This window comes from Eschrichtius robustus, chromosome 2 (assembly GCF_028021215.1).
Source record: "Eschrichtius robustus isolate mEscRob2 chromosome 2, mEscRob2.pri, whole genome shotgun sequence".
Lineage (NCBI taxonomy): Eukaryota > Metazoa > Chordata > Mammalia > Artiodactyla > Eschrichtiidae > Eschrichtius > Eschrichtius robustus.
This window is the reverse complement of record NC_090825.1, coordinates 76,311,838-76,330,522: the sequence shown is the minus strand read 5'-3', so window position 1 is coordinate 76,330,522 and position 18,685 is coordinate 76,311,838. Positions and strand designations below refer to the sequence as shown.

Sequence of the window (18,685 nt, the reverse complement as noted above, 5' to 3'; positions counted from 1 at the left end):
GCAAGAAACAGATTGCTTCTGAAAAAGATTTACATTTGAGTGTATAGGCTTCTGTGCTAAATCATAAGTTATGTCAGTTGTTTGCATAATAGCTAAATTAAATAGTGTGAGATACTAATATCAATAACTGTTAAGAAACACAGTCCAACTTTCTTGAAGTCACTTTTCTTGTAAAAGGCTTATTCATACCTTTTTTGGACCAAAGAGATACAAGATTGTTTTACCTTGAAGGGGGTGAACGGTTTATGATGATGTGCCAGAGAGAGAATTGACTAGGCTCCAGATTTGAGTTCTAGTCTGACCTGGAGCAAACCACTTGACCTTTCCTACTTGTGTCGTCTGTAAAACGGAAGCAGAAGTTAGACTCACAGAGGCCTTAGGGTGATTAAGACAGATAATAAGTGCGAGAGTTTTCTAAGCGAGAATAAGTTACTTGTCAATATTGGCATTATTTGTAGTGTCTAAATGTTCAACATCTTTACATAATAATTCTGTGATGGTGTTTTAGAGTTAAAAAAGGAAAATATGGATGTCCATGTTTCCTAAAAAGCTGAGTAGAAGGAACCCTGGACTTGGCGTCTGAAGTGTAAATTTGCCTTTCATCCTGTTACTTGTTAGCTTCTTATGTGATTTGGTGCAAGTCACACTGAATCTCAGGTTGTTTCTCACCTGCAATATAGGTTGATAATATATGCTTTCACCAACTTCACAGAGTCACTTTGAGGATGTATTTAATAGTACTGTCTCCACTGTGAACTCTAAGGTCATTCATTTACTCATCCATTGAACAAATGCTTACTGAGTACAGGCTCTGCCCCAGACACTGTGCCATGTGCTGGGACAGAGTCCTGCCCTCGCAGGGGTTATAGCCAACGGGAAAATTCCCACAGTAAACTGGTAGACATACAAATTAACCTATAAGTAGCATAATGATTAGTGCTACTAAGTAGAAGAGCAAATGTCAGGAGAAAGTGACAAAGAGACCTAATTCAGATTGGGATGGTTGAGGAAGGCATTCCTGAGCAAATTGTATTTAAACTAAGACCTGGAAGGTAAGAAGTGTCAGCCAGGCAAAAGGGGAAGAGAATGGGAAGGAGGGACTTTTCAAGCAGAGAGCCTGGCTGGAATATGTGAAACCTGGAAGCAGAGGAGAACTTCTAGTAACAGGAAAGCTGGAACAGAGTAGGGGCCAAAAATGAAGGTGGAGAAACAGCAAGTTCTGTATACCATGTTAGAGATTTTGGATTTTATTATAGGTGTAGTTGAAAGGTGTTGAGATGTGTTAAGCAAAGAAGGGGGAAGATTAAATTTTCAGGTTTAAAAGGTCAGTCTGGCTGCCATATAGAGAATTAATGGGGGAGGACGCGGAAACGTGGAGAGCCCAGTTAGGAGGCTATTATTATAGTTGCACAGCACAGAAATCATGGTAGCTGAACTAGAGTGGAGGAGAGTTAATCGGACTTGGTGGTGTCCTGGATGGAGAAGGAGGTATGGAAAGTAATTTCCCTGCATCTTGCTTGAGGAACTGTCAAATAATGGAGCCTTTAATGCCCTGACAAAGCCTGAGGAAGGAGTAGGTTTAGCAGGCGAGAGGATCAAGGCCTGTGTTAACACTGGAATGTCTATTATGTATCCAAGTGGAGGTGACAAAAGTCAGCAAGAAGAGAGGTCTACCACCCACATCATTAAGTCATTAAGTCATTCAATTATTCACCAAATGTTTATTGAGGAACAATGTGTCTAATTCTGCACTAAGTGCTGGAGGTTTAAAGAACAGTGATACCAGTGGCTCTGATCTCATGGAGCATATTGTATTTCAGCAGCTGGTAGTAGTAGCATAGATGATTTTAAAAATCAATGACAAAATTGCATGACTGAGGAAATTCAGGTGGGTACATGATGTTAATATCCCTCAAATTACATGCTATAACACTTCCACTCCCCACGGTGCTCAGCCTGTAGCTGGGGATCAGGGCCTTAAAAAATAACCATTTTAACTGTTAAACATTTCGGTTCCATTGACTCCCTTAAAGAATGCATTGTAACAGCTTAGTATTAAGCCTACATTTACATTTATAAACATTTTTTAAAGTTTGTCTTGTTATAAAATCAAGCTGTCAAAATGGGAGTTTCACAAAATGGGAAGTCGTTATTTTATTAGACCCGGGTCTAGTCATACAAAAACAAGGTCTTCAATTTACTAGGGGAATGTGGAGAGTTTTGAGAGAACCCCCAAATGATTAAATAAGAAAATCCATATCCTATAAGGCAATCCTTATATTTAGCATAGATATTTATGTGTCATGGAGGTGAGTGGAGTATTGAGGAGGAATATAGGTAGTGAGTTTAAGTATATCAGCCTCATAATTTTAATACCTAACATTTATATGGTGCTTTACAATTTTCTGAGCCCCACTCATATTTTTCTTTAAATCGTGTAGACCATAGTTATCAACTGTAGTTTCAGGTTGGACAAAACAGAAAGAATTAAACTTTTATTCTAAGGGAGTCAGGTCATGTATAAAGAATTATTTTCTGAGGATGAAGATTGTCACACACTGGAATGATTTCCTTGGGGATGTTCCTGATTCACCTTTTCTAGGAATCCTTAATAACAGCATAGAGTTATAAGGCCAAGATTGATGTTATTCATCGGTCAAAATGAGAAATGGTATAATATAAATGAGTGTATATAGAGGCCCTTCCCTCTTGAAGTTGCAGGAAAAAAAAAAAGCACAGGCGTTAGAGCCACACAGCCTTGGATAGAATCTTCACTCCGTCTCTTGCTAGCTGTGTACCGAAGAGCAACTTATTTGATGGCTCTTATTTCCTTTATCTTCATAGGGAGCTTGGGAGGTATTAATGGATAATATGAAGTATCCAGGTTATTCAACAATCATCTGTCCGCTTCCTCTTGATGCCTTCCTCTGAGGCATCCTTCCCTAGCATTCTAAAATTGAAACCTGTGAACAAAATACGGGACCAAGGATAAAATTGATACCTGTGAAGAAAATATGGGACCAAGGATAAAACTGAAGCTCAATTTAAGACTCACCTTTTCCGAAACCCATTAAACTAGTGTAAATTTTTAGCAGCATATATAAGTGTAAAACTTGTTAAATCAGCCAAGATCATGGATCATCTTTTTTATAGTTGACCAGATGAAACGTCAGATTAATCTCTATCATTTACAACATGAATTAAATTTATAAATGCAGCATGCAGTAGAGTTTTAAAATACCAGAACAGGGTTACAGTATTAAGATCAGAAGATATAATAATAATTATTATTATTGGGGCTTCCCTGGTGGCGCAGTGGTTGAGAGTCTGCCTGCTGATGCAGGGGACACGGGTTCGAGCCCTGGTCTGGGAAGATCCCACGTGCCGCGGAGCGACTGGGCCCGTGAGCCACAACTACTGAGCCTGCGCGTCTGGAGCCTGTGCCCCGCAACGGGAGGGGCCGCGAGAGTGAGAGGCCCGCGCACCGCGATGAAGAGTGGCCCCCGCTTGCCGCAACTAGAGGAAGCCCTCGCACGAACCGAAGACCCAACACAGCCAAAAATAAATAAATAAATAAAGTAGCTATAAAATTTAAAAAAAATAATAATAATAATAATAATTATTATTATTATTATTATTTACTGTCACTTCAATATTTAAGGGAAAATTTAGGAAAAGGCACTTAATCCTTATTTTTCTCATGTGATAAGGTTTACTTAATTTTTATTCCTTTAAATACTTTCTAATGTTTAGATGAGCTATTCTCTTGCTTCTGTAGAAAAGCATGATTAACATACATCAATTTGTATCTCTTTAACAGGGACAAGTGATCCATACGTGAAGTTTAAAATTGGAGGAAAAGAAGTTTATAGAAGTAAAATAATACACAAGAACCTCAATCCTGTGTGGGAGGAGAAAGCTTGCCTTCTTGTTGATCATCTTAAGGAGCCATTGTATATAAAGGTGAACCATTTATTTGTTTTCCCCTAATGTAATCTGATGTAGAAATCCCCGTTTAATGGTTTTTTATAATGTCTGTCTGTCTGATGAGATTTTTCACCAGAGATATATTCTGCTATGCGCAATTCTAATCTGTTGGTGATGTGATAGAAATGAGCTATAGGGGAGGGGGAGCTGGTAGGAGCATATTTCTTCTGGACAGTTCTATTACCAGTTATATTTAGGAGAATTATGAAGTCCATCTCCTCCTGCTTGGTGCAGTTAACTGATTTAGTGCACTTTGGGAATGTATAAAAACAAGACTCCATATAATCTAGCACGAAGAACTTACACAGAACACACCCTTTCTGTTTAAAAATTATATCAGGGGAGACTTCCCTGGTGGCACAGCGGTTAAGAATCCACCTGCCAATGAAGGGGACACGGGTTTGAGCCCTGATCCAGGAAGATCCCACATGCCGCGGAGCAACTAAGCCTGTGTGCCACAGCTACTGAGCCTGTGCTCTAGAGCCCGCGAGCCACAACTACTGAGCCTGCGTGCCACAACTACTGAAGCCCATGCGCCTAGAGCTTGTGCTCTGCAACAAGAGAAACCACCACAATGAGAAGCCCGCGCACCGCAGCGAAGAGTAGCCCCTGCTCGCTGCAACTAGAGAAAGCCCGCGCACAGCAACGAAGACCCAATGCAGCCATAAATAAATAAATAAATAAATGATTAATTAATTAATTTTTTAGAAAGAATTATATCAGGGATCTACCATTCCTGGTTGCAAACAAAATGCTTTACTTGGAAGGTGAGGAGGGTGAACATAATAGAGGGAGAAAAACTCCTGTCTCTATTACATTACCAGAGATGGGGGGGGAAAAAAGTATTTCCTTTCATTTGGTATAGTTAGAAAAAAAAAAAAAAGAAGAAGAATTTATAGAGTTAACCTTAATTCCTTATTTTACTTTCAAACCTGACTTCCCTTTAATTCATATCTCTAGGTACTTATATTCTTTTTGACTCTTATGTTCTGACTATCCATGCAGTGACCAAACCTTTTTCTGCTTTTACCACATCACATGCCCCATCCTTTTCTCTAAATTGTCACAACTGGCACGTGAGCCCCAAAGGTCACTTGATCACTCTTTCAGCAATCTCTGGGCATCCTTCTTCCCCTCAAATCTTCATTTGCATTGCTTGCAGTTGTTTCTCTTTTCCACAGAAAGGAAAAAGTAATCAAGATGTTACTAAAATCATAGCAGGACCATTTATCAAATCGATGAAAAAGAGAACTCCATGTATGTAGTTGATAAGTTTCTAGAAGTCATTATGGGGAGCATAGACCTGTATTTGCTTAAGAAATTGTCTCAAATGGACAATGGCTAAAGGAAATCAGTTAAATAGAATTAGTGAGCTATCTTTCAGTGTTCAAAAATCATGACCCAAGAATTATTAATGTGAGAGTCTTCATGGCCAACCCTCCTCCCACCAAAGGGAAGACCTCCATGGTCAGAGATGTTTCTCCCCTACTCCTCATCTCTAGAGAGAAAGAAATGTCTACATGAGAAAAAAGGAAATACCTTTATAATAAAGAACTGAGATAAGGGGAAAAAAGGAATTTAAAAAAAGACAAGTAGGATTAAGGAAGCTTATTCCTAGGGAGGTTTAGAAGAAATAAGTTAGAGCAGCTGCAACCATGAAGGAAATGGATAGGAAAGGAAAGCAGGGTTAATAAGGATAGCACTGGACCATTGGGATCTCATATAATGTCCCTTAAGAGAAAAATTATGGAAGAAAAGGATTAATTTCTAATTGCTTTTGCTGTGGATCTGTTTCTTTAATGGGATATTACTCTATGACAGAAGCACGTGGATCTCCAGTCTTTAAAGCGGTTACAAATGAATGTTCCAGTATTACATTAGGTAATGGTTGGGTCTCTCTGCTATTCTTCTGTGTTCAAGAATGAAATTCATCTGTGCAGAAATCCAGATGTCAAATGTGTATTTCAAAAGGAATATCATAATAGGCTCAAAAGCAAACAAAAATCTGAAGTACACAGAAAAAAATGGTGGCAAAAATTTTTGTTTTGGTTTAAGAGAGCAAGAATAGATACACATACATACTGAAAATGGAGACTGAAACACTGCCTATAGACCAAAGGCCTGGTTAATGACACACTGAGAACAAAGAAGTTAGGAGAGAAAACCCAAGGGTGGTTTTTGTTTTTGTTTTTTACCACTTTGAGTTTCCAAAGTGCAACATTATGTAGCCACAGCCTAACTTCCACCTTATAGAAGAAGATACATAGTGAATTGTAAAAGATTTGACACTTTTTTTTACATTTCTACATAAGAAAAAATAAGTTAAACAGAAATCACACCGGCCTCTCAAATACTAGTACAAACATAAAATAACCAGACTTTATTTTCATGTAATGCTTTATACTTTTTAATATGCTTTGATATTTTTCATTTGATTTTCATTTTCTGGACCATGCATCGGGCTTCTTTTAAAGTTTAATTTTATTTATTTATTTATTTATTTATTTATTTATTTATTTATGGCTGTGTTGGGTCTTCGTTTCTGTGCGAGGGCTTTTTCTCCAGTTGGGGCAAGTGGGGGCCACTCTTCATCGCGGTGTGTGGGACTCTGATTATCGCGGCCTCTCTTGTTGCGGAGCACAGGCTCCAGACGCGCGGCTCAGTAATTGTGGCTCACGGGCCCAGTTGCTCTGCGGCATGTGGGATCTTCCCAGACCAGGGCTCGAACCCGTGTGCCCTGCATTGGCAGGCAGATTCTCAACCACTGCGCCACCACGGAAGCCCCATAGGGCTTCTTTTGAAAAAAAATTTCTAACTTTCACCTTTACTTTTCCCATGTTTTGTGTTACCTACTTTTTGCCTAATGTGGGACACACAAAGACCTAAATAATATACATTGGTGGAAATGATATTTTAAGTTACTAGAATTTCATGAAGATTGCATTATTTTCATTGTCTCTACGTAGCTCTGTGTGAGTGACATTTATATGATGCCCACATCCTCTGTGATAGGAAATTAATCTTGCCTGAAAGATTTCTTAGGGAATAACTGATTCTGTAGTGACAGGTAATATGAAAATGCATCCATGAACTAGATGACTAGAAGATATTGTCTTCAACCCTCCTCTCTATGGTTCAAGGAAAAAGAAGTCCACGTGCACACTGTAATCTGATTTCTATCAGTGTAAAGATTACCAAGGGAGGGCTTCCCTGGTGGCGCAGTGGTTAAGAATCTGCCTGCCAATGCAGGGGACACGGGTTCGTGCCCCGGTCCGGGAAGATCCCACATGCCGTGGAGCGACTGGGCCCGTGAGCCACAACTACTGAGCCTGCGCGTCTGGAGCCTGTGCTCTGCAACAGGAGAGGCCGCGACAGTGAGAGGCCCGCGCACCGCGATGAAGAGTGGTCCCCGCTCGCCGCAACTGGAGAAAGCCCTCGCACAGAAACGAAGACCCAACACAGCCAAACATAAATAAATAAATTAAAAAAAAAAAAAAAGATTACCAAGGGAAACAAAATTCACTTCTAAGCTAAGGTTATAAAATCACACTGAATTTACAGTACTTGTAACATTTCTAGTAAAAACAAAATTTAAAACATCTTGGTACTGTCATTTTTAAATACTATACAAAATAAATAAATACACTTTCCAGTTGGTTGGAATTCATATAGCTTTTAATTTTAATAAAAAGAGAATATTCCTTCAGTTACGAATGACTTCACAGTAAGGGCAGGTATAAACAAGGCTGCAGGGACGGGCTTGAAACATATTTATCGTAGGGTAGCAGTAGAATCTGGGAGTCAAATGCAGTGCTTCTAATTGAGATAAGAGCCACTGGAGCCTGCTCTGTATCCACGGAGATGCTCCAGCACACATCTTAAATAATAGAGTAAATTCAGCATCCCTTTCAGTTGAATTAAATTCAGATTCTCCATTGTAATTTCACTGACACTATTATTCCAGGTACACAACGAGCACCCAGAACTACAGTGGGAAGAGGTAGAAGTAATCTAAAAGGAGAAATGTAAATTGTTGCCTGTTTGGCCTAATCATCAGCTAGAAGAGCTAAATTGAAGGTGCTCTTCTAAATAATAGAAAGATTTTGATAACTAGAAAAACTGTTCTGTTTGGAGCCGTAGTACTGATTCTAAGATCGTCACTTTAACAAACTTGATAGTTCCTTAAATAACTCACATCTATCCAAGTTTAAGATTTAAAATTGAAAAGGTACTTAAAGCATGGGTCAAGCTAAGGACCATATAACTGTCTTGTCCAAAATTATTTCTCAGTAGGTTCTAAGGGTCCTAGAAAGAATGTCATATACCAACGACCCTCAACCTTGACTGTACATCAGTTTAAATATGCTCTGTGTCTGAAATCCATTACAAGATTTGAATCTGACCTCTTCTTAGCCTGGGCATTTAGGGGCAAGTAACATAAATGTTTTAAGCTTTGGATTGCTTATCTGACAAATGGAAACAATACTTTGTTCACTGAGTTGTATAAGAATGAAATTTAAAAATCTATATGATGTGTTTAACACAGTGCCTTATATATGGTAAATGCTGAATAAGCATTAATCGTCATTAACTGTGCTTCTCATTGCAGTGGGAGTGCACTTTCCTGTTTCATCACTCTTCTATGTTCTATATTTTCTGACACTTCACCTAGAGCAATGCTCCCTCTGACAAATAGTTTATAGAGCTTGGAACCAAATTGCATAGCAAACAATTTCATTAAGGAATGGATTCTGGTATCTCCATTCTTCCCTGTGTTTATGCCTTTGCTGAGTAATAGGAATTGAGAACTAATGTAAACCTCTAGCATTAGGATGGTAGAAAAGACTCTCCCCATGAGAATAAACAGAGTTTGAATGTTGACTCACCCATTTGGGCTGTCTATACTGATCAATTCACTGGATTCACAGCTTTCCACTTCATATGTGTAGGTGAATCCTAGGTGTTCTCATGGATTATATGTCACTGTAGTCTCCCCAAGATTTTAATCCTTAGGCTGATACAATCAGCAGAGATTGCACAAGAGAAATTTCTCTAATTTTGGTGTAAATTTTATGTTGTAAAATACACTACTGCAGCCACTTGCAAATACCAAGGTGTCAGTTGTATAAGATATGCCACTGACCAGATGACTAAAGCTCAGAAGTGTAATTGATCAAGGAGAATATTTACTGCGGGAGTGCTGTGCTTTCTACAACAAATGTACTCCTGAAAGGCTGTAAGTAAATCAAATGACTATAAATTGAATAATTTAAAAGGCATTAGAGGAGCATATAACTTAAATAAATCCCGTGTGACTCTTCTAATTTAAGAATCCCTTTGTAAAGCAAAGGATTTATTTTTTTTTTATTATCAACTTTTTACATATTAAGTTTGTTTAAATTGCAGTACACCTGTACTAGAGAAAAGAAAACAGTAACTGATGCAGGGCTTCTGTACATCCTACTCCCTCAGCTTGGAGCTTTTTAACTGTTGTGTCAAGGATTGGGCAGAGGGATGCTGAGCTACAAGTTCTCTCAGCCCAGTGCATTCTCACCTCCTGGAGAGTCCAGTGGTCTGGGTCATCCTTTCAAGAGCAGACTTACCTGTTTATGTTCATTTACTCCAGTGAGCAATACAATGATTTTCTATTTGAAAAGGTCAGAAACACAGCTCTAAACTCCATCTAGTAACCTTTTTTTCAATCTTAAAAGCTTTCCCTGATCTCCAATGTAATTTTTTTCTTTTTGTACCCTGTTCTTTCCTTTACAACAGTCATCAAAGTTTGTAATTCTATCACCTGTGCATTTCCTTGTTTAACATCTGCCTCCCTCACTAAACTATAAGCGTTGACAATGTGAGATTTCCTCACCACAGTTTACTCAATGCCTAGCACATTGTCTGGCACATAATAAGCATTTAATCAATGTTGACCAAGGAAATAAATGAGTAAGAAAATGTTTAAATGGATGGAAATTAGCCAACTCCCGTTCACTTAGAGTTCTTTGGAAATGGCCCCATCTGATCTAGCTCTGAGCTCTCTCTCCAACTTCCTTCCACTCTCCATCTTTCTCAGTCTGCTTCAGCCACACTGGCTGCTGGATGATCCTTGAACATGCTAATCACTTGCTGTTTCCTCCACCTGGTGCGCTCTTCCCATTCTAGTGTCACTCTAATGGTTTAATCTTTCTCATCATTGTAGTCTCTACACAATCACACTTCCTCTGAGAGGCCTTCCTGGACTCCCAATCTAAAATATCAGCTCCAAATGTATATTCTCATTGAATGCTTATATTACTCAGCATCATGGTTTTTTTTTTACTTTTTTTTGGCTGTGTTGGGTCTTCGTTTCTGTGCAAGGGCTTTCTCTAGTTGCGGCGAGCGGAGGCCACTCTTCATCGCGGTGCGCGGGCCTCTCACTATCGCGGCCTCTCTTGTTGCAGATCACAGGCTCCAGACGCGCAGGCTCAGTAGTTGTGGCTCACGGGCCCAGTTGCTCCGCGGCATGTGGGATCTTCCCAGACTAGGGCTCGAACCCGTGTCCCCTGCATTGGCAGGCAGATTCTCAACCACTGCACCACCAGGGAAGCCCTTTTGTTAACTTTTAAAAATTAGTTTTTATTGGAGTAGAGTTGCTTTACAATGTTGTGTTAGTTTCTGCTGTGCAACAAAGTGAATCAGTTATATGTATACGTATATCCACTTCTTTTTAGATTTCTTTCCCATTTAGGTCACCACAGAGCATTGAGTAGAGTTCCCTGTGCTATACAGTAGGGTCTCACTAGTTATCTATTTTATACATTGTAGTACATATATGTCAATCCCAATCTCCCAGTCACCCCACCCCCCCTTTCCCCCCTTGGTAACCAGTAGTTTGTTATATGAAATTATAGAAAAACAAAGCAAATCTATGAAACAGAAAGCAGATCAGTGTTTGCCAAGGGCAGAGCAGGTGAGGAAGAAGAATGTCGAAAAGGATCATGAGGGAACTTTGGGAGTTATGGAAATGTCTTCCACCTTGACTGTGTCAGTGGTTGCATAGCCATAGACGTTTGGCAAAACTTATTGAACTGTACCCTTAAAATGGATGTATGTCCACCCCTGGATATATATCCAAAGAAAATGAAAACACTAATTAGAAAAGACACATGTACCCCAATGTTCATGGCATCATTATTTATAATTGCCAAGGTATGGAAGCAACCTAAGTGTCCATCAGGAGGTGGTTGGATAAAGAAGATATGGTGTGTGTGTGTGTGTGTGTGTGTGTGTGTGTGTGTGTGTGTAATGGAATACTACTCAGCCATAAAAAAGAATGAATTTTTGCCATTTGCAACAACACAGATGGACTTAGAGGGTATTACGCTAAGTGAAGTAAGTCAGACAGAGAAAGACAAATTCTGTATGATGTCACTTATATGTGGAATCTAAAAAATACAGCAAACTAATAAATATAACAAGAAAGAAACAGACTCCTAGATATAGAGAACAAACTAGTGATTACCAATGGGGAAAGGGAAGGGGGGAGGGGCAAGATAGGAGTAGGGGATTAAGAGGTACAAACTACTACGTATAAAATAAATCAGCTACAGGATATATTGTACAGCACAGGGAATATAGCCAATTTTTATAATAACTATAAATGGAGTATAACCTTTAAAAATTGTGAATCACTGTGTTGTACACCTAAAACGTATATAATATTGTACATCAACTATACCTGAATAAAAAATCTTTTTCAATTAATTAAAAAAAATAATAAAATATCAGCTCCCAACATGTTCCCTTACACTTTTGTCTCCTTGGTGCTCCTCACTGAACTGTATATATCTATTTGGGTTTTTATGGACTCTCCCAGCTGTTCAATGTAGGGTCCAGAAGGTCAAGCACATTGCCTGTCTTATTCATCATAGTATGAATACAAACCATGGAGGGCACAAAGAAGATAAATAGTTTTGACAGAAGAAAGAAATACATTCTTTTCTTTTTCTTTTTCTTTCTGTTTTGTTGTTGTTAGTCACATTAATATTATGCCCTAATCATTGCTTGTGATAATAAAAATTTAATTTAACCTTAGAATAACTTTATGAAGTACTTTAATCATAATATCTTAATGTTTACTTATTTGTATGTTTAAAATGGCATTGTCCTATAATGTCAGAGAATATATCTTTGATGACCTGAAAAATACAAGAAATTGGAGTCATATCTTCATCACCTACAGCCCAGTATGGAAGACATATTTGTTGAATTTCATACCAACTCACTTTGCCTTTCAGTAATGCTAATAGACCATCTATAATGAGAGGAAAATATTCTAAGCCTGTGGTTCCCACATTTTTGATGATTCACTATAATTTATTTGATTTTGTTATCACCTTCTTTGACATTCTACTTTATACAAATCAGTAATTTTAATTATAAAATTAAATGTAATTTCCTTTGAATGTTTTGTGAGACCTTAGTATTTCAAAACACAAAAACAAATAAAACTTTAAAAATAAATCTTAGGAAATTTTATTGATTTTGGTGACATAGACAACCAGTATTTTATAATGAATATGTTTTTCACTTAAAGCTTATATTGGAATTGTTTATAATAATGTCTGTGTCTTTGGCTTCATAGGTATTTGACTATGACTTTGGACTACAGGATGACTTTATGGGCTCAGCCTTTCTGGATCTCACACAGTTGGAGTTAAACAGGTAACTTTTGAACTGTTGTAATATCACTACACCTTTTTATGAAACTGGGCCTGTGTAACAGAAAGTGTCAACAGATCTGGGTTCTAGTCTCTGTTCTGTCATTTATGGTTGTGAGTCTTTGTGCTAGCCAGACTTTCTCAAGTATGTCTTTCTCACTTACCTGGTGGAAATAATACTTAGCATCTTCCCTCACTATCTCATTCGACAACAACTATTCAGCAGAAAAATTCTTTTTTTTTTTGGCCACGCCATGCAGAATGAGGGATTTTAGTTCCCCAACCAGGGATGGGACCCGTGCCCCCTGCAGTGGAAGCACGGAGTTCTAACCACTGGACCTGGACTGCCAGGGAAGTCCCCAGCAGAAAAATTCTTAAGACACTTTCTTTGTCCCCCAGACTATGCTGAGCACCAGGAATCTAGATTAAGACACATTCCTTGCTCTCACATTGATGGTATGATCATAGTGGGGCATAAAGAAGATGATACATGTTAATCATAATTATTAATTTAAGAATGAGGCCACCACATAGGAAATAAGATGAGTGCACTATGCATCGAAAATAGCAACACTCTTATCACTTAAGCCGAAGTAGAATCTAATTTTGCCATCATCAGTAATCCTAGGTTACCGAGGAGTAGCCCGAAAGTGGAGGCAGATTGGTTGTATTTACTCAGTTACATTAACTTATCATTGCTTGACTAGTTGTAAAGTAATGATTAGTTATAACTAAATTAATATTATAAATATTAACCATTCCTTGCACCGAATTATGGGCTTTTATTTTTTTAATGTATTTCAACATAGGAGATAAGACTTGATTAATACTACAGAAGAAAAAATAGGTTTTAAAAGGTCCAGCAGTGCTGGAATGGATTGCAAAGGAGGCTGCCAAATCATCTTTGGTGGTTTTAAAGAGATGGTTTAGATCAGGGCTCCCCAGCCCCTGTTAGGAACTGGGCTGCAGAGCAGGCGAGCGAGTGAAGCTTCATCTGTATTTACAGCCGCTCCCCGTCACTCGCATTACCGCCTGAGCTCCACCTCCTGTCAGATCAGCAGCATTAGATTCTCATAGGAGCGCGAACCCTACTGTGAACCGCACATGCGAGGGATCTAGGTTGCACGGTTGCGTGCTCCTTCTAATGCCTGATGATCTGAGGTGGAGCTGAGGCGGTGATGCTAGAGCTGGGGAGTGGCTGCAAATACAGATTATCATTAGCAGAGAGGTTTGACTGCACAGAGACCATAATAAATCCATTGCTTGCAGACTCATGAAGCTGCTGTATAGCACAGGGAGATCAGCTCGGTGCTTTTTTTCTTTAAATAAATAAATTTATTTATTTATTTATTTGTTTGTTTATTTTTGGCTGCATTGGGTCTTCATTGCTGTGTGCGGGCTTTCTCTAGTTGTGGCGAGTGGGGGCTACTCTTCATGGCGGTGCGCAGGCTTCTCATTGCGGTGGCTTCTCTTGTTGCGGAGCACGGGCTCTAGGCGCACAGGCTTCAGTAGTTGTGGCACGTGGGCTCAGTAGTTGTGGCTCATGGGCTCTAGAGCACAGGCTCAGTAATTGTGGCGCACGGGCTTAGTTGCTCCGCGGCGTGTGGGATCTTCCCGGACCAGGGCTCAAACCTGTGTCCCCTGCATTGGCAGGCAGATTCTTAACAAGTACGCCACCAGGGAAGCCCCCCAGCTCGGTGCTTTGTGACGACCTAGAGGGGTGGGATGGGGAGGGAGAGAGGGAGGCTCATGAGGGAGGGGATATAGGTATACATATAGCTGATTTGTTGTACAGCAGAAACTAACTTTGTTGTACAGCAGAAACTTTGTTGTACAGCAGAAACTAACACAACATTGTAAAGCAATTATAATCCAATAAAGATGTAAAAAAAAAAAAAAATACCCTATCAGTGAGTGGCAAGTGAAAACAAGCTCAGGGCTCCCACCGATTCTGCATTATGGTGAGTTGTATAATTATTTCATTATATATTACAATGTAGTAATGATAGAAATAAAGTGCACAATAAATGTAATGCGCTTGAATCATCCTGAAACCATCCCCCACCCCCCAACCCCCGGTCTGTGGAAAAATTGTCTTCCATGAAACTGGTCCCTGGTGCCAAAAACGTTGGGGACTGCTGGTTTAGATGATCATGTTATATCATGTGGCAGGAATAGTGGAAAGCAGAGTAATGCGTCAGATCACAACTTTATATTTTAAATGTAGATGAAATATAAATAGTAGAACTCCTTATATGTTGTAGTCTGAGCACAATGGCAGCTTATTGGTGGTCTTCCAATGGTTATCTATGCCTCAAACTGGACAAAGGAGTGGCCTTTTCTATACTTCCTATGTGTCCTTCATTCCAACCCAGAGCCTAGCAGGCCTGACCTCGGGGTGACTGCTTGCTCCCCGCCTCACCACGGCTGAAGGAAGTCCTAGGTGGTGTTGTATGTGGTCTGTTATCATGAAACTGAGCTCCAGCTAGACTGGGCTGTGCTGTGCTTCTGTAAAGGCCATGGTTATTTTCTCTGTAGATTCTGCATAAGGGTATGCAAATTACTAGGTTTAATCACAGAGCATAAGTTTCTCTTTTTCTCTATTAAAGATAGATTACTGGTGAAAAATAATTTTAAATGGAAAAACATATGAGATGGGTAAAAAAACAAAAGATTATGTATAAGCATTTGGTATTTATTTTACCACATTACTTATTTTATGTATTTAGCTAACTATACTCTCCCCTCAAAACCACATAAACATCAAATTACCACTTTTAAAAATCAAATATTTGTGTATACCATTACATTCTATGTATAGAAATCAATATGGGAATTCCCTGGCAGTCCAGTGGTTAGGACTCCGTACTTTCACTGCTAAGGGCCTGGGTTCTGGGTTCAATACCTGGTCGGAGAACTAAGATCCCATAAGCCACGCAGTGGGGCCGGAAAAAAAAAAAAAAAAAGAAATCAGTACTCTCTGGATGTAGACAGATGGATAATAATAGTAGCCGTATAAATACTTATGCTACTATATAATGCATTAAGGTATTGCTTTTGAAAAAAATAATAAATAAGCATCATAAAGAATTACAAATGTTCTTAAATCTTTATCATGTAATCATAAAAATGTAATGAAGTTTTGGCTATTAATTTTTATATGTAATCATTTTTACAGGAAAATGAACCAAATCAAATTGTAACCCCATATAAATACATATGTGTGTATGTGTGTATATATATGCATATGTGTGTATGTACACATATATATATATATATATATACTATAATGCCTAATATGCATTTGTTAAAATAAAAGGAACAAGTTGTTATCATCAAACCACAATGATTAGTTATAACTAAATTAATATTGGAGCAATTTGCATCACAACTATTGTAACTTATGTATATTATCAGTTTGATAGGTTACTTATGTTTCAGTTAAAACCCCTGACATCAAAAAACTGTTCATATTTTTCATAACACCATTTCTTGAATTGGTAAATTAAGCATCATTTGAAAGAGTGTCCTAGTATTGTAAAATCTTAGCACTGAAAGGTACCTGTGGTTCCCCCAAATTATTCGGGGACCTTTATAAATGTATAGATTTCCAGACACCACCCCCAGTCTACAGAACCAGAATCATTATGGATAGAGTTCAGGATTATGCACTTTTTAAAAGCTTCCCAGTTGATTCTGAGGTGCAGCCAGGATTGAAAGTTTTTATTTGGACCACTTTCCCCATCAAGCCCTCTCCCCAGTACTAGAATCCAACAGTATCATTTACTAAATGTTAAGCTCCATGAAGACAAGTATCTTATCTTTGGTCTTGACTACTGGTTTTTACCCAGAACCTAGTATCACATATGTTCAATTCATGTTTTGTGAATTAAATGAATAAGTGATTGAACAAGCAAGGGAACATTCCTAGTTTGCCAACATTTCAGGATTCAAGTGTGGTGCTGAATGTTCCACAGTCCCTTAGGCTTATGGAGGGCATGAACCCCTATTTGTTCAATATTAATTGAAATACGTAAACAAGATATTACCTACACATTATCAGTTGAGTGTGTATTTTACATTATTTTCTAAAAGTTACTGTGGGTAATATTGAGCAATTCATAATCTCTTCCTCAGAGATACTTATCTAATTCTGAAGCCTTCTAAGTATTGATCACCTCTTCCAAGTGCTGGTTTCCTTGCATTTCTGAATCTAAAAATTTAGGCATAGGTTTAAATAGCCAAAAATAGAAGCATTATTTTAAATAGTAGAAGTTCTTCAAATAACTATACGTTGTTTTTAAAGTATATTTATAATGTATATCAGGCAATTTATATTTTATATTTTCCTCTTCTCCCACTTGTTTGTTTACTCTAAATCATACTTCTGATTAAGAAAAAAAAATCTTAAAGAACTAAAAGGAAGGTAGTGGTCAGTAAAAGACCATCATTGAGTTGTTGGACTCATATTTATAGAAAATAGCCTCTATTGCTCTCTGTGTATTTAGAGATCACAGAGAAGGGCCTTACAGTTTTCTTAATACTGCTGTATTTCCTTAGCCTTTCCAGCAGCCCCACGGCCTTTCTAGAACCCCATGAAAGCTGAAACTTAGGCAGTGAATCCAAGTATACCCAATTGGCCCATGATTTATTGGATAACTTAATACATTGATGTTATTTTAATAACAACAAAAATTGTACCAGGAAATTAAAGGAAGACAAAATTGCTTTTCTTCTTAAAAATATATAGTATATATAAGTCCATGCACTCTCTCACTTCGTCCCAGCTTACCCTTCCCCCTCCCTGTGTCCTCAAGTCCGTTCTCTACGTCTGCATCTTTATTCCTGTCCTGCTCCTAGGTTCTTCATAACCATTTTTTTTTTTTTTAGATTCCATATATATGTGTTAGCATACGGTATTTTTTTTTTCTCTTTCTGACTTACTTCACTCTGTATGACAGACTCTAGGTCTATTCACCTCACTACAAATAACTCAATTTCCGTGCTTTGTGACCACCTAGAGGGGTGGGATAGGAAGGGTGGGAGGGAGATGCAAGAGGGAGGGGATATGGGGATGTATGTATATGTATAGCTGATTCACTTTGTTATAAAGCAGAAACTAACACACCATTGTAAAGCAATTATACTCCAATAAAGATGTTAAAAAATATATAGTATATATTTTGGCTTATTTAATGACAGTTCAAAATCTTTTTTTATATTTTATATATTTATTTTTTATTGAAGCGTAGTTGACATACAGTATTGGTCTCAGGTATACAACATTGTGGCTCTGACAATTATAGACATTACAAAATGATCTCAGTAAGTCTAGTAACCATCTGTCACCATACAAAGTTATTACAACATTGTTGACTATATTCTCTATGCTGTACGTTATATCCCTGTGTATTTATTTTATGACTGGAAGTTTATGCCTCTTAATTCCCTTCACCTATTTAGTCCATTCCCCCACCCACTCCCTTCTGGCAACAGTTTGTTCTGTGTATCCATGAGTCTGTTTCTGCTTTGTTTAGTTTTTTCGTTTGTTTTGTTTTTTAGATTTGACATATAAGTGAAATCATATGCTATCTGTCTTGGTCTGGCTTATTTCACTTAGCCTGATACCCTCCAGGTCCATCCATATTGTTGCAAATGGCAAGATTTCACTCTTTTTTTATGGCTGAGTAATATTCCTGTGTGTGTGTGTGTGTGTGTGTGTATATACATATATAGATATATATACACATAAATGCCACATCTTTTTTATCCATTCATCTATCAATGGATACTTTGGTTGTTTCCATATCTTGGCTATTGTAAATAATGCTGCAATAAACATAGGGGTGCATGTATCTCTTCCAATTGCTGTTTTTGTTTTCTTTAGATAGATACCCAGGAGTAGAATTGCTAGATCATATGATAGTTCTATTTTTAATTTTTTGAGGCACCTCCGTATCATTTTCCATAGTGGCTGCACCAATTTAAATTCCCACTAA

The 18,685-nt window shown here is 38.2% G+C and overlaps 1 protein-coding gene across 4 annotated transcripts in view; it reads left to right on the top strand.

Annotated features, from left to right (window-relative positions):
* MCTP1 (multiple C2 and transmembrane domain containing 1) overlaps positions 1-18,685 on the top strand; it is a 550,214-nt gene that overhangs the window by 288,409 nt on the left and 243,120 nt on the right. For all 4 annotated transcript variants that reach the window (XM_068533874.1, XM_068533867.1, XM_068533860.1 and 1 more), the window contains exons 3-4: positions 3,821-3,963; positions 12,611-12,690. In XM_068533874.1, coding sequence (XP_068389975.1) covers positions 3,821-3,963; positions 12,611-12,690 — 223 coding nt within the window. The remainder of the gene's footprint in view (positions 1-3,820; positions 3,964-12,610; positions 12,691-18,685) is intronic.